This window comes from Grampus griseus, assembly GCF_964374135.1.
Source record: "Grampus griseus genome assembly, chromosome: 11".
Classification (NCBI taxonomy): Eukaryota; Metazoa; Chordata; class Mammalia; order Artiodactyla; family Delphinidae; genus Grampus; species Grampus griseus.
The window spans coordinates 40,034,510-40,048,748 of NC_139005.1; the positions used below are offsets into that span (position 1 = coordinate 40,034,510).

General features: G+C 49.6%; 1 protein-coding gene across 4 annotated transcripts in view; it reads right to left on the reverse strand.

Moving 5' to 3' along the window:
* The window catches only part of NCKAP5L (NCK associated protein 5 like), a 30,504-nt gene that overhangs the window by 14,396 nt on the left and 1,869 nt on the right, over positions 1 to 14,239 (reverse strand). Inside the window, exon 1 of one of the 4 annotated variants that reach the window (XM_082666339.1) lies at positions 1,532 to 1,701. The exons of 2 other annotated variants lie outside the window; for them this stretch is intronic. In XM_082666339.1, coding sequence (XP_082522465.1) covers positions 1,532 to 1,589 — 58 coding nt within the window. In that variant the 5' untranslated portion in view covers positions 1,590 to 1,701. Of the gene's footprint in view, positions 1 to 1,511; positions 1,702 to 14,239 lie in introns of those variants that run through there. One more of the 4 variants, XM_082666342.1, reaches the window with a different exon arrangement.

Below are 14,239 nucleotides of genomic sequence, written 5' to 3' on the forward strand. Positions count from 1 at the left end.
AGGGAGAATGCTCCTTTCTGGGTGGGATGGGGGAGGGAGAGAGAACAAGCATGTGTGCACAATAATGGGAAGGGGGCTTCTGAAAACCAGAATAAAAGGAAAAACTGTGTAATGCGTATTTTTTAACACTCTGCCACAATCTAAAGTCCTTTGTTATTTTAACGTCATAAAAACGTATCAAGTATAACTTCATTTTGCTCGCAACATTATCATGCATGATATATTTAGAAATGGACAGGCCTCGAAAGAAACGAAAAAAATTCAGGAAAAATCCTCCTTCCCACATACACAAATAGAGGTTAAAACCAAAAAAGGCCTCGGGTTACCTCCACCATTGGACCAGTTCCAGGCCACCCCACATCACCCATCTCTGGGCCACCATCCTCTTGCCAGGCAGAGGCTCCCACTGCTCTAGGAGAGGCCTGTCCCCACAGATCACCAGTGTCCCCTCAGCCCCCTCACCACTTAGTTCCCCAGTGGACACCTCCAGGAGTAGAGGGGCTGGGGTGGGAAGTTTAAAAAAAAAAAAACAGGGGGATGAAGGAGGGGAGTAGGATGAACAGGGCAGTGTCTGGAGGCCAGAAAAGGGAAAGATAAAACAGTAGAAACCTCGAGTCTTTGTTTTCTTCACACAACAAAAACCAAACTAAGGGTGAAGGTGGTTTAGGAGGGTATCTTATTCTAAAAAAAATAAAATAAAAATAAAAAAGCATCCAGCTTAGGCATGAGGCCCAGACTGCGAGGGCTGGCTGTGCAGTAGGTATATGTGGCTTTGCGTGTTGAGGAGGGCAGGGACCCAACACACCCACAAAGCCAACTACTGCCACTCCTGATCTGAGCCCCTGGGGATCCCAGGGCAGGGAGGCCTGAGTCCCACTGTGACCTAGGGGAGACCCTCCAAGGGACAAGCCCCCTAAGTGCAACAACTTGGTCATGGGGGTCGGTCTCCGTATCCTGAGCAGGGCCTGGGAGAGGCTCCGGAAATGTCCGCTGAAGGCAGGCTGTGACTCAGCCCCACCTTGGGGAGAAGTTTTCTGCCCTCTGCCAAAGTGGTCCAGCCAACTCAGGGCGACGGGTTTTCTCTGTGTCTGCAGGGCCACAAGCAGAGGGCAGGCAGGAAGCTGTCAGCCTGGGTTGCTGAGTCACTCGGAAGAGGCCTGCATTTAAACTTGGCGCTGGGGAGACAACGCACGCACGCTGTGAGCAGGGTGAGTTTGAGCTCAAGATTTCTATGGTGAAAAGAAAACTTCCTGCATCTTTACCCTCCTCTAGGGAACATTAAGATCGAGAGAGATAATACCACCTCTAGCTCCCAATCTAAGCCCGATTAGGAATTTGGCCCTTCAGAGTCTGGGTTTTCGACCCAAATCTCATGAGAAAAAACAAAAACAAAAAAAAACAAAAAAAACTCAGGTCGGTTCCCCAGTGGCTGTCCCTGCAGGGTCAGTGGGACCCACCTCCGCAGGGCCGAGCACCGTCATCCTCCCTCAGGCCCCACAACTGCTACTCACAGCTTCTGTGCTCAGCCCACCTGGGGCCCAGGAACAGCCCTGGCTTGGGTTTTTCAGGATGGCCCTGGTTTCAGGCATTCCTCTGGTGGTCCCACACCATATCCCAGATGGTGGATGTGGGTCTGGAACACATGGTGCTGGCCAGGATGGGTAGGGATGGAGCTGCAGTGGGTGGGAGCTCGAGCTTGAATGGGAGGCTTCTCCCGCCAGAACTGCCAGCGGGCAACCCCGCCCCGCAAAAGCCTGATTCAGAGGGAGGTGACCTCAGTGCTGAGGGGAGGGAGGGGGAGGAAGGGAGGAAGAGCAGAGCCTCTCTGGCCCTCCTTCAGAGACAAGGAGGGAACAGCTGCTCAGGGGGTTTCTGGCTAACCCGGGGATGAGGTGGGTGCAGCCCCATCCCTGAGTGAATCTGGATGACCACTATCTCTTCAGCCTAGTCAGTCATGTAAGGCCCCCCAGCCCCAAAAGATGGGACTGTCCTGGCCTTTCAGTCAGCCAGATCAAAGGAGTAGAGTCTGCAGCTCCCACCCCCTCTCCAGCCAGGGCACCAGCAAGATCCCTCCCTAAACTCAGAGTCCAGGCCTGGGAGGAAGGGGCCAGAGAGATGGCAGCAAGCCTGTCCTCCAGGCTCCCTTACCCTGGCCCTTAGCCAAGGCCTTTGGGCCCTGATGAGCCCCTCGCTCACCAGCTGTTCCCCCCGGGAGTCCTCTAGGGAAAAAAGCAAGGGGCCAGGAGGTGGGGGAGGGGTGGGCAGCTGTGGGAAGGCAGAGATGGAGCTCACTTTAATAACAGAATCATCCGTAACACAACCATTTCCCCTCTGCTCCCCCCATCCCCCAGCTGCTTTCTGAAATCCCAGTCACACCCAAAAGTCTACTTGTAAACAGCAACTTCTTCACCCACAGCAAACGCTCCCTTCCAGACAAGATCAGCCCTTGCGCTGCCCTGGGGTGTGGGGAGGAAAATGAGGACTGAGGCCCCAGGGCATTCCTAGCCTGAAAGTGGCCACCTTAATCTGGCCTAAAGCATCTTTTAGCCCTAAGTATTCCAACTGGTCTCCTCCCCACTCAGGGAAAGAGGCAGACAAGAATTTCCTTTCCTCCTCCAGACAACTGGCCCCAAGACACAATAGCCCTTCTGAGAGGCAAGTGTCCATGGGGAAGGGGCCCACTGCACCCCTCCTCCAACTTCCTCTTCACAGGCACTCCAAGAACCTCCAGACCATGGTATAGGTTCTTTCAAACTGACAGTAGGACAGTCCCCTGCCTTTCTAGGCAGGGCAGGAGGAAGGGCAGCAGTGTTACAAGCTCAAAAGGCTTATAGATTTCAATACCCTTTCTCTCTCCTCCCCCAGATCCTCAACGTTCCCTGTTCACAGCATAACCCAACAATAAAAGCAACTGCTGCGGGTGGGGAGAGGGAAGGGGCACGGACAGACACAATGGGTTTATTTATAGGGGCACACACCAGGGGTTCTGCAGCCAAGAAGCTCAGGCCCCACTCCCAAAAGCCCAGCAGGCCCATCCCAGCCCGGCCAAGGGTACTGGAAAAAGCCTCAGACCAGAAGGCAGAAGGCTTACAGTCCCAACAATGCAATTTATTTGCTGTGTGACTTTAGGCAAATCACTCAGTTTCTCAAGGATAAGTTCCTTCATGCCAAGTGGAGGTTGTTCTAGAACAGTGGTTCTCAAAGTGTGGTCCAGGGACCCCGAGGCCCTTTCAAGGAATCTACAGGGTCAAAACTATTTTCACAATATGACTAAGACATTATTTACCTTTTTAACTCTCATTCTCTCTTGAGTACATAGTGGCATTTTCCAGAGACTACGTGATATGTGATAACACAACAGATTGAATACAGAAGCCGATATGAGAATCCAGCTGCCTTCTATTAAGTCAGACATGACAGATTTGCAAAAATGAAGAACAATGCCATTCTTTTCACTATTTTTTGTTTTGGAAAATATATGATTATTTTTCATAAAATATGTTAACATGGGTTTATTGTTACTTTTGAATGAATTAAATAAATGTTTAAAACTCTCAGTTCCAATTTGTATGACAGTAAATGTCAGTAGGTACAATCTATATGAATAAAAGCTCTTTGAGGTCTTCAATTTTTATATTGTAGAGGGGTCCTTAGACTCAGCAGTTTGAAAAGAATCACTTTTCTTAGAACAGTGTGGTCCAGTAGACCTTTCTGTGACGATGAAAATGTTTATTCCATGCTGTTCAATATGGCAGCCACCAGCCACACATGGCTACTGAGCATTTGAAATGTGGCTAGTCCAACTGAGGCGCTGAATTTTAAATTTAAATAGCCATATGCAGCTGGTGGCAACTATACTGGACAGTGAAGTTAGAAGATCCCTGGGATTCCTTGACTTGAGCATTCGAGGTCAATGCTTCTTTCCAGTCTAGAGTAGGGAAGGGAAGGACAGGACTTAACACTCCTGTCCCCAGGCTTTTGCTCCCGCTATTTCTCACTCTCTCTTCACCAAAGGAAGGCCATCTCAGCCACATGGGCAGTCCTGCTGGCACTCTTACCAAGGCTTAGAGTTGCTCTCTCATTCTCTGCAATGACTCACACCCTCTCCAATCGCCTCAAACTTCTGGTCTACCACCTCCCCTCGCTTCCCCAGCGGATTGAAGCCAGCAGAGGGGAAACCCCTCAAACCTCCCACCACCACAGTCCCAGCCCCATCGGAGTCCTTTGTACTTCCTTCTCTCCTCCTGTTACAGCGGAGGGGCTGCCCTTTTCCCAGGCAAGGCCAGTCGTTCCTACCCCAGACCCTCCCCATTTATGTCTTCAGGGTCTACTTCCTGAAGGGATCTTTCCCATCTACCTTTACAACTTCTCAGGTACCTTTCATCTTAAAAATAATTTCCCCCTGACATCTCTCCAGATACTGCCCTCTTTTGCCTTTCACAGCCAAACTTCTCAAAAAAAAGCCATCCTCACTTCTCACTCCTTCCTCAACGTGGTCCAACTTCAGCAGTAGCTACCACAATGCTAAATCTTACAATGTTTTTCAGTCCCCATTGCCTTCTCAAGCACAAATGCCTCTGGTGGCACTTCCTGCTGGACTATGTTTTTTAAAGCTTTGAGACATAGTTCAACTCCCACACAACTCACCCATTTAAAATGTACAATTCAGTGGTTTGTAGTATATTCACCGATATATACAATCATGGCCATCGTCAATTTTAGAACATTTTCATTACTCCTTAGTTACCAGCCCCTCACACCCAAACCAAGGCAACCACTAATCTATTTTCTGTCTCTATAGATTTCCCCATTCTGGACATTTCATATGAATGGAATCATACAATAGGTGGTCTTCTGTGACTGGCTTCTTTCACTCTGCATAATGTTTCCAAGGTTCATCTCTGTTGAAGCATGCATCAGTACTACATTCCTTTTTATGGCCACATAATATTCCATCGTATGGCTGTGCCACAATTTGTTTATCCATTCAGCTATTGATGGACATTTGAACTGTTTCCACTTTTTGGCTATTATGCATAACGCTGCTCTAAGCAGTGTACACACCAGTGTACAAATTGTCTGGATGGATGTTTTCATTTCCTCTTGGGTATACACCCAGCAGTGGGATTGCTGGGTTGTATGGTGACTTTAGGTTTAACTTTTTGAGGAACTGCCAAACTGTTTCCCGAAGTGGATGCACCATTTTCCCCGACCAGGGATCGAACCCAAGCCCGAGTTCCATCAACAATATGTGAGGGCTGCAATTTCTCCACATCCTCACCACTTGTTATTGTCTGATTTTCTGATTCTAAGTCACCTTAGTAAATGTGAAGTGATTTTTTTTTTTTTTTTTTGGCTGTGTTGGGTCTTTGTTGTTGTGCACGGGCTTTCTCTAGTTGTGGCGAGTGGGGGCTACTCTTTGTTGCAGCGTGCAGGCTTCTCATTGCGGTGGCTTCTCTTGTTGTGGAGCACGGAAACTAGAGCGCAGGCTCAGCAGTTGTGGCACACGGGTTCAGTTGCTCCACGGCATGTGGGATCTTCCTGGACCAGAGCTCGAACCCGTGTCCCCTGCATTGGCAGGTGGATTCTTAACCACTGCGCCACCAGGGAAGTCCTGAAGTGATTTTTATGGTTTTGATTTATATTCCTCCGATTGACGATGTTGAACATCTTTTCATTGGCTTATTGGCAATTTGTATATCTTCCCTGGAGACAAGTCTATTCAGATCCCTTTGCCCATTGTTTAGTTGGGATATGTGTCTTTTTACTGTTGAGTTGTAAGAATTCTTTATATATTCTGAACACAGGTCCCTTACCAGATATATGATTTGCAAATGTTTTCTCCTATTCTGTGGTTGTCTTTTCTGTCTTGATAGTGACCATTCCTCCTGGACAACGTTTCCCTTGTCTACCACTCTCTGCAGCTATCTTCCACCTCTTCTTCTGTGTTAGTTATTTGTGAGTGTATGTGTGTATACCTTAAAAAACAAACAAACAGACATAGCAGCATGCTCTCACTGTTCTACATCATTCATTAGCAAAACAATTAAAAAAAAACCCACACGTGGTCCAGTGGGTAAGACTCCACGCTCCCAATGCAGGGGGCCCGGGTTCAATCCCTGGTCAGGGAACTAGATCCCACATGCATGCTGCAACTAAGAGTTCACATGCCACAACTAAGAAGTCCACATGCCGCAACTAAAAATCCCGCATGCCGCAAATAAGACCTGGTGCAGCCAAAATAAATAAATAAATATTTTTAAAAAAAACAATCCATAGACTTTATTTGGATCTTAACCAGTTTTTCCACTGATGTCCTTTCCACTGGTATTCTATCCCAAGATCCGATCCAGGATCCCACATTGTACTTAGTCACCATGACTCCTTAGTCTCCTGTGATCCATGACAGTTCCTCGGTCTTTGTTTGTTTTGGCCGCTCCAAGCGGCTTGCAGGATCTTAGTTCCCCGACCAGGGATCGAACCCAAGCCCTCTGTGGTTAAAGCACGGAGTCCTAACCACTGGACCGCCAGGGGATTCCCAGTCTTTGTCTTTTATGACCTTGACACTTTGGAAGGTAACTGGTCAGTACTTTGGAGAATATTTACTAATATGAGTTTGTTTGATGTTTTCTCCAATGAGATTGAGGTTATGGATTTTGGGAAAGAATATCATAGAGGTGATGTGCCCTTCTCAGTGCATTCTATCAGGGGGTGTGTATACATGATGCTGAGATATCTTATTACTGGTGATGTTAACCTTGATCACTTGGTTAGGTGGCGTCTACTAGTGGGTTTCTGTACAGTAAAATGAAAACATACTTTTTCTTTTGTTAATAATAAATATTTGGGGGGAGGGCAATACTTTGTGACCATGCAAAATCCTGTTTCTGCTTAAATTTTCACCCCCTCATTTTAGGATTCATCAGTGGATCTTGCTTGCAGCAATTACTATGGTGCCCTAACAATAATTTTCAATTTCCCTCATTCCTTGTAATTTATTAATTGGAAGTTTTCTGTAAGAAAAAGCTGTCTCTTCACTCCCATTTATTTACTTAATTACATATTTGTATGAGTATGGACTCGCGGGCATTATTTTATTCTTTGGATTTTAATCCAATATTATCATCACCACTTATTTTACTGCTTAAATTCCAGCTTCGGCCATGCTTTCAGGTTGGCTCCTGTGTCCTTTCAACATGCCTCCATTAAAAAAAACCGTTTACTTATTTTTTAACATTTGCTTAGTTTCTGGCACGAGAAGATGTTCCAGGCTGATCTTGTATTTTCCCTGCCACAATCTCTTTTCCAAGGGAGCTCTAGCAGAGCAATCTTCTTTCTAAAACTGTAAATCTGATTGCGTCCTTCCTGCTTCAAATCTTCCCATGACCTCCTACTGCTTTGGGGACAGATGAAAGCCCTCAACATGGCCCTGGAAGCCCTACCCTGGGCTGGCCGCAGAGCAACAATCTTCTGAAAAGCTGTCCTGGACTGACGTGACCCATGTTGATCTCTCTTCTTCAAGTGCCTCCTGCAGGATCAGTATTTCAAACTGTAATGCGTCCTGTTCTCTAGTACTCCCTGAGAGAAGGGGCAACTTCCATGCTGTTAGAAGGGGAGCTCCCTGAGGAGGGGCCCTGCTCATATTTCCTTTCCCCCACCCCTACTTCCTGCCAGGGCACTGCTCCTGCCAACGAGGTCCTGAACTTGGTGATCTCCTTTCATTACAGACAGAAAAAGACCAGAAAGACAGGACAGGTGAGAAGGTACAGTGGACTCATCAGGTTCCCTTAAAGATCCCCAGTGACAGCCCCCAACCCAAGTGGCTCTGAAGGTCCATATGACAAGCCACACTGAGAAGTAAACAAGGACATTTTCAGATTTGTCCCGAACATTGATATGACCTCTTCCAAGCTCTCAACCTTCTCCCAGGTCTCAGTGATGCCCTCTGGCAAAGGGACTAATCTATTCATTCTGCAAATATTCTGGGCAGATCACTCAGTGGGAGGTACAGTGCTGGGTATTGGGAGGCAATTGAGAGATGGGTCAGTTCTTTTCAGACTTCTTGGAGCTTTCAGACTAGTAGGGGATGTAAGACATGTAGGTAAATAGCTGTACTGTGAAGGAGGTTCCACAAGAGAAGTCTTTGGAGAACTTTAAAAATCAGGAGAGAAATATTAAGCTGGAACAGTTTTTCAGAATTTGAGCATCTAGGGAACTCAGCCTTTATAGACAGATAGGGTTTAGCTACAAGGAAAAGGGAAGGGGGTCATTCTAGGCAGCAGGAGGCAGACGTCTCTGGGTGTGTATGGAAACAGAATGACTCAGTGCAGCTGGACTGAAGGGCATTTGAAGGTGAGTGTTTCTTGGTCCCCTGGCCCATGCCAGTTACCAACTCATCTCCTATCTCCTGACCGAACAGGAGAATCAGCATCTTTTCAACATCCTGGGTGTAACCGGAGACATATGCTGGGTCCCACAGGAGGAACAGAGGCAGAGAGGCTCCTGGAGACAATACCAGAGCTGACAACTGGAACTTCAGCTATCTGCTCTCCGATCCAAGAGAAAAAGGGCCTGGGAGGCTGCACAGCCTATTGGCTCTCAGGCTGCACCTGCAGGCCCCAAAGAGCTGGGCATATACTCAGCCAGCCCCCCATGCTCAGTCCCTAGTACTCGCTCCCCCAGGCTTCATATCCTGGCCTCTTTCTTCAAAGGGAACGGGCTCTGGCCAACCAAGTGTCTTCCTGTCCAGGCAGCTTTACTGTTGGCTCAGTGGGTGCCATTTGGCCAGAGCCCATAGGGGACCTCTTAAGCTGCCAGCTCTGCTCGGGGAGGAGAAAGTAGCTCTGGTTCACCCACAATTCCGACTAGGCTCTCCTCGTTTGTGCCCATAAATGGGAGTCAGGCTTCCTTGATTCCAGTCTGGCTCAGCCATACTGCATGCCCCTAGGTGAAGCCTAGAAACCCCCGACTCAGTTTTCTCATCTGTCAAATGGGGTGACCTCCCTCTCTGACTCCTCTCTTCCCAGAGGGCATAGAAGAGAAGGATGAGATCACGTCTGGAAATGGACTGCATCTGAGAAAAGAGATCCCCTTGTGTGGGGTGGGGGATGTGGGGGTGAGGAGCCCAGCAGGGCCTTTAGGGAGAAGCCCTTGGATTTGATGCTGCCTTCCTCCTATGGGCCCCACAGGCTTCCCAGGAAAGCAAAGCGGGTAGAGAGGAAGGGACAGCAAAACCAAGAGCTTTAGCCTTCTTCTAGCCCCGGGGACAGGAAGTGAGGTGCCGTCTACAGAGGAAGTGAGAAGCAAACACCCCCCAACTTCCCTTCAGCCTGCAGTGGAAAGGAAGGCTCTAGCTTCAGGAGCCCACAGGCCCAGAGCTGGGGAAACAGAAGGCAATGGGATGGAGGCAGGGGAGTAGGCATTTTCAGCACCATCTGGCAGAGAAGGGGGCCTCTTGTCTTGGACACAGTAAAACTCAAGGGGTCCAGGACATCCCACAGACTGGGGTAGTGGGGAGAAGAGACACCACTGAAGTCAAGTTGAGAAACCCAGCTTCCCAGGTCACGTGGTACCATTTCTGCAGCCCTGGCCCCAGATTCCTGCCCCAGCTCTGTGATGTGTCATGTGCCTGCCCCTAACACACGCACATCCCTCACACGCCAAGGTGGGGAGGGCCTCTGATTATCTGGTCTCACAGTACTTGTCCTTTTTTTGCAGCCTCCATCACAGCTGTAACTTTATAACTGTTTAATTATTTGATTAACATGGACTTCTGGGATCACCACTGTATCCCCAGAGCCTGGCACCACACCTAGTACTTAGTAAGAGCTGGCCATAGCTTGAGAATTCCTTGGTTTTGGCATCCGAATGAAGTTTGGTATATGAAGGTAAATGAACCCTGCTCCTGGCCTGGGGTCGACTGGGGGACCCTGAGGTGGGTGGTGAAGGTCAGAAACCAGAGTCCTGACATGGCGGCAGAAGAAATCTCTGTACACACAGATACTGCCAACTGGTGACAGATGAAGACAGTATATTCTATTTGCTATCTTTTGGGCAAGCGGGGGGGAAAGAATATATACTTGTGTTTATTTTTGTATTAAAAAACTAGGGATATGTAAGAAATTAATAAGTGATTATCTATGGAGGGAGAAGGGGTGGAGGGGGGAGTAAGATTTCTCAATGTATGCCTTTTTGTATCATTTTGATCTTTGGACTATGTAAAAAAAAATCTAGTGAAAAAATAAAAGAATATAAAACAAAAAAAAATAGAAGGAATAACCACTTGACCAGGTGACTTCTAAAGCCCCCCCAGATGGGGCCATCTACTCTCTTCTTCCCACCTTAGGAAGTAAGGACCAGGCCCCAGGACAAGGGAGGGGTGAGGAGGTCTAGACAGATGAGTGTGGGGTCTGGCCAAGGAACACCAGTTTCTTCACTCTCTTTCTTCTCAGCAATCTCTCCCCGACGTAGGGGAGAGGCCCCCCCAGCCCCCGCTGTGGTGGGCATTTGTAGCAACAAACTATTCAGAAGTTAGGGGACTTCCCTGGTGGCACAGTGGTTAAGAACCCACGTGCCAATGCAGGGGACACAGGTTCGATCCCTGGTCTGGGAAGATCCCACATGCCACGGAGCAACTAAGCCCGTGCGCCACAACTACTGAGCCTGCACTCTAGAGCCTGCGAGCCACAACTACTGAGCCCACGCGCCTACAGCCTCTGCTCCGCAACAAGAGAAGCCACCATCGCAATGAGAAGCCTGTGCACCACAATGAAGAGTGGCCCTCAGTCGCTGCAACTAGAGAAAGCCCACATGCAGCAACAAAGACCCAATGCAGCCAAAAAAGTAAAATAAATATATCTCAAAAAAAAAAAGTTAGTCAGGGCTACTTCCGCCTGGATAAGAGCTGGGTTCATTCTTACTCCTGGGAAGGGGGTAAGGTCTGGCCAAGGGCAGAGGCAGAGGTGGGAGCTTGAGCAAGGGGAAGGTTTGGGACAGGTAGCGGTAAGGTAGGGTAAAGGACTCCTGAAGTGCCTGGGGCTTCCGCGGGCAGGTTCTGGGGATGTCTCAACAGATCCTCACACAAAAGGGCCAGTTACAGCCCTCACATCAAGCCAGCTGGGAGTGAAATAAATCAGCCCCTGGAACAGCAGCTGCTGAGAACCCCACGGCCACACCCCAGGAATTCCAGGGCCTCTCACATTCCCCTCCAGCAAAGACCTCATCATTCTCCTACCCAGAGGGTCTTCAGGGAGGGACAATTTCAAGCCCTGCATTATAGTGAGAACTGCAGACCAACACCCCAAGCAGCACTCACCACTCAAGTCTTGCAGGCAACAGCACGAGCAGCAGAATGAGGCGTCTCTCCTTTTAAAATACCTATACTTTTTTTTTTTTAAAGCTTAGCGAGTCCTGGAGAACTCCCAGAGCTTAAGGACCAGCATAAGGTTCAGGGAGCTGTGCCTGACTGGGCTCTTCTCAGCAGCTGCTGGAGTTTTAGAAATCAGGAAGAGCAGCAATGATAATTCACCTTAATAACAACCTGGCCTCCTCAGGCCTCTTTCATCTGTGTGACTCCCAGAGTAGGGAAAACGTTAATTAGCAAGCAGGTGCCACACCCCAGTGATGATGTCTTATTAATCTATCAGCACAGACTGGGAAACTGAGGCCCAGGGAGAAAGATGTGGCTCACACGGAGCTAAGGATATAGGTGCCGAGGGCCACTGGGCAGTGAGGAACTAGAGCTCCATATCTGTCGTGCTTTGGGAAGGTGCTGAAGACAAGGGCGCTTCTTTCAGAGTCAGCCAGACCCGGGTTTGGGGTGAAGGTGAGGAAGACCCCACATATGTGCCCCAAGCCCCCTCCCCAGGCTGCCAGGGCCTGGTGGAAGCCTTGGCAGGGAGTCCAGGGTTCCGATCTTGAGCCAAAACACTCCTCTCTCAAAGCACTGTAAAGCAGGCCAACAGCTGCTTTGAGCACCTCCGCCACCTCTGCAACGTGCACAGGCACTACAGGCTAAGGGAGGGCGCAGCTCTCCAAATAGCCCCACGTGACAGGCGCAGTCCATGAAGTGGGAGCAAGAGGCACCTGGCAGCCAGGTGGGTAGATCAGATCAAAATCACGTCAAGTGGGGAGACTGCTTCTTTGGGACCCAAGCCCATCTCAGCAGCCCCCACCCACCTTTGGCACTGACCTCAAAATAATGAGATCTTTTCTACAGCAAGGCCTGCCTAGTCGGTCACTGCTTTAGAAACCGGCAGAGGAGGCTCAGCTGGTCTGTGCCTCCTCCAGGAGAGGAGGGGAGGGTGGTCACAGAAGACCAAATATCTTTTCCCACTGTGGCCGTGGAGGGAAGCAGCACACACCTGAATGTGGATGAAGTGTAAAGATGGAGGCACTGCTTGTGCAGATCCACCTGCAGCCTACTACGTGCTTGGTACTGTGAGAGATGCTGGGAACAGACACAACCTCAGCTCTGGGGAACCATAAGTGCCAAGCCAGGGAGCAACCAAAGACCTTGTCTTCCAACCCTCCAGGGTAGGGCCTGGGGAAAAATATTAAGGGTGTTATTCTAAGGGATTTGAAGTTGTTTTTCTTCAGCATGTTAAGAGAGCTGACCAGAGCCCATGGGGGACCCTGAGATAACACTCTGACCCCAAGGGCTTAGCTCTCCACAATATCAGGTTCAAGAACTGCCCTCTCTGCCTTAAATCTGGCCAGGTCCCCTCATGCACAAGAAATTAAGGCAGAATGGTACAACGTAAAACATTAGACCAGAGTCAGGAGCACTGCCTCTGACACTCATCATTGTACAAATCACTTCCCCCTCTAGACTTCAGTGTACTCCCCACCTTTTTTTTCAGTTTCCCCATTTTTAACATGAGGGCATTGGACTAGACTGTCTCTAGGATTCCTTCCAGCCTGTGACTCTATGTTGTTTTGACATAGTGGCAGATCCCAGATTGATTTACATAAATTTGCATGTTCAATCAGAAATCCCAAACTCCAAGTATAGAAAATCCAATCAGTCCATTAGTGCAGCCAGACTGGGGCTAGAGGAGTCTGCCAGGTTTGGGTGAGGATTGTCAAAGCAGACAGTGGTAGTGGTGGTGAATTAGGGGAGGAGCCGGGGAAGCAGGGGCAGAAGCGGCATTTGTTCTGAGAGACGCGCTTCTGGTGACCCAAGGCTGATGGAGCCAGGGACCCCTCTTTTGCTATCAGGCAAGAGTCCTTTCTCCTCCTGCTTCTAACGGGGCCTCTGGCTGGCTGGCCTCAGAGCCACACCCCAAGAGGAAACGGCAGCCTCTGCCTAGCAACAGCCACATCCTTCACTCTGACAGGGACTCCACTGTTAACCACTTTCTGGGAAACTGACCTTCCTGGGAGCTTCCATTCTCCATCCCAGGGGTTTCTAGCAGTGAGGAAGGTTTCCTTGGGGTCTAACCTAAATACCTCCTGCTGTAGCTTCACTCTCATGGGCAGCAGGGCCCAGGGAAGAGGGCTCCTGGGGAGCTAGCAGAGGGAAAAGCAATGCAGGAGAATGTGCTCCACATTCAACCGATCCCACGGCCTTTTTAACCACCACCTCTCCCTTAACATCTCCCTCAGCACCTGGGAGACCAAGGATGAAAACAAACAAGAAGAACGTGAAGGTCTTTGGTTCTTGGGCTAGAGAGCAAGTCCCAGCCTGGAGAGTCTGACTCCTGAGAAAGCTCTACCCCCCAGGATGGAAGAAGGAGTCTGGGAAAGGTGGGATTGCAGCAGTCTCTCCCTGCTGCTGCCTGGCTGGCGTGGCAGGGTCTGGGAGGCTGGCTGGGCGAGGGCAGTAGGGAAGATTCCTTACACCCCTTGCCTGGGAGCTGGGGGTGTGAGTACAGAGGTGAGGTGAATAGGGCCAACGGGTGGGATGGGCAACAGCAGCGGGGCTCTCCTTGTCCTCTTCCCATAACAGGGTAGATGAGTGTGCTGTACTCCCTGGCCCAGATCCTAAAACAAGTCCCAACAGCTGAGATGCAAACTGTCTCCTGGGAATCTGCTTCCCCTGCTGGCCCTTGGCTGCCTCCTCCTCTCTCAACCCCTCCCCAAAGGCACAGCTCAAAGACTGGCCTGCCAGGATGTCTCACCAGAGGCCTTGATGGGTGGGCCAAACCCCAGCCAGCAGGAGTTCATACTCCAAGGCACCAGGGGCGAGCAGCACAGTGGCTTTCTTAGGCAGGATAAGGGAGTCTGTGTCCCTCCACCC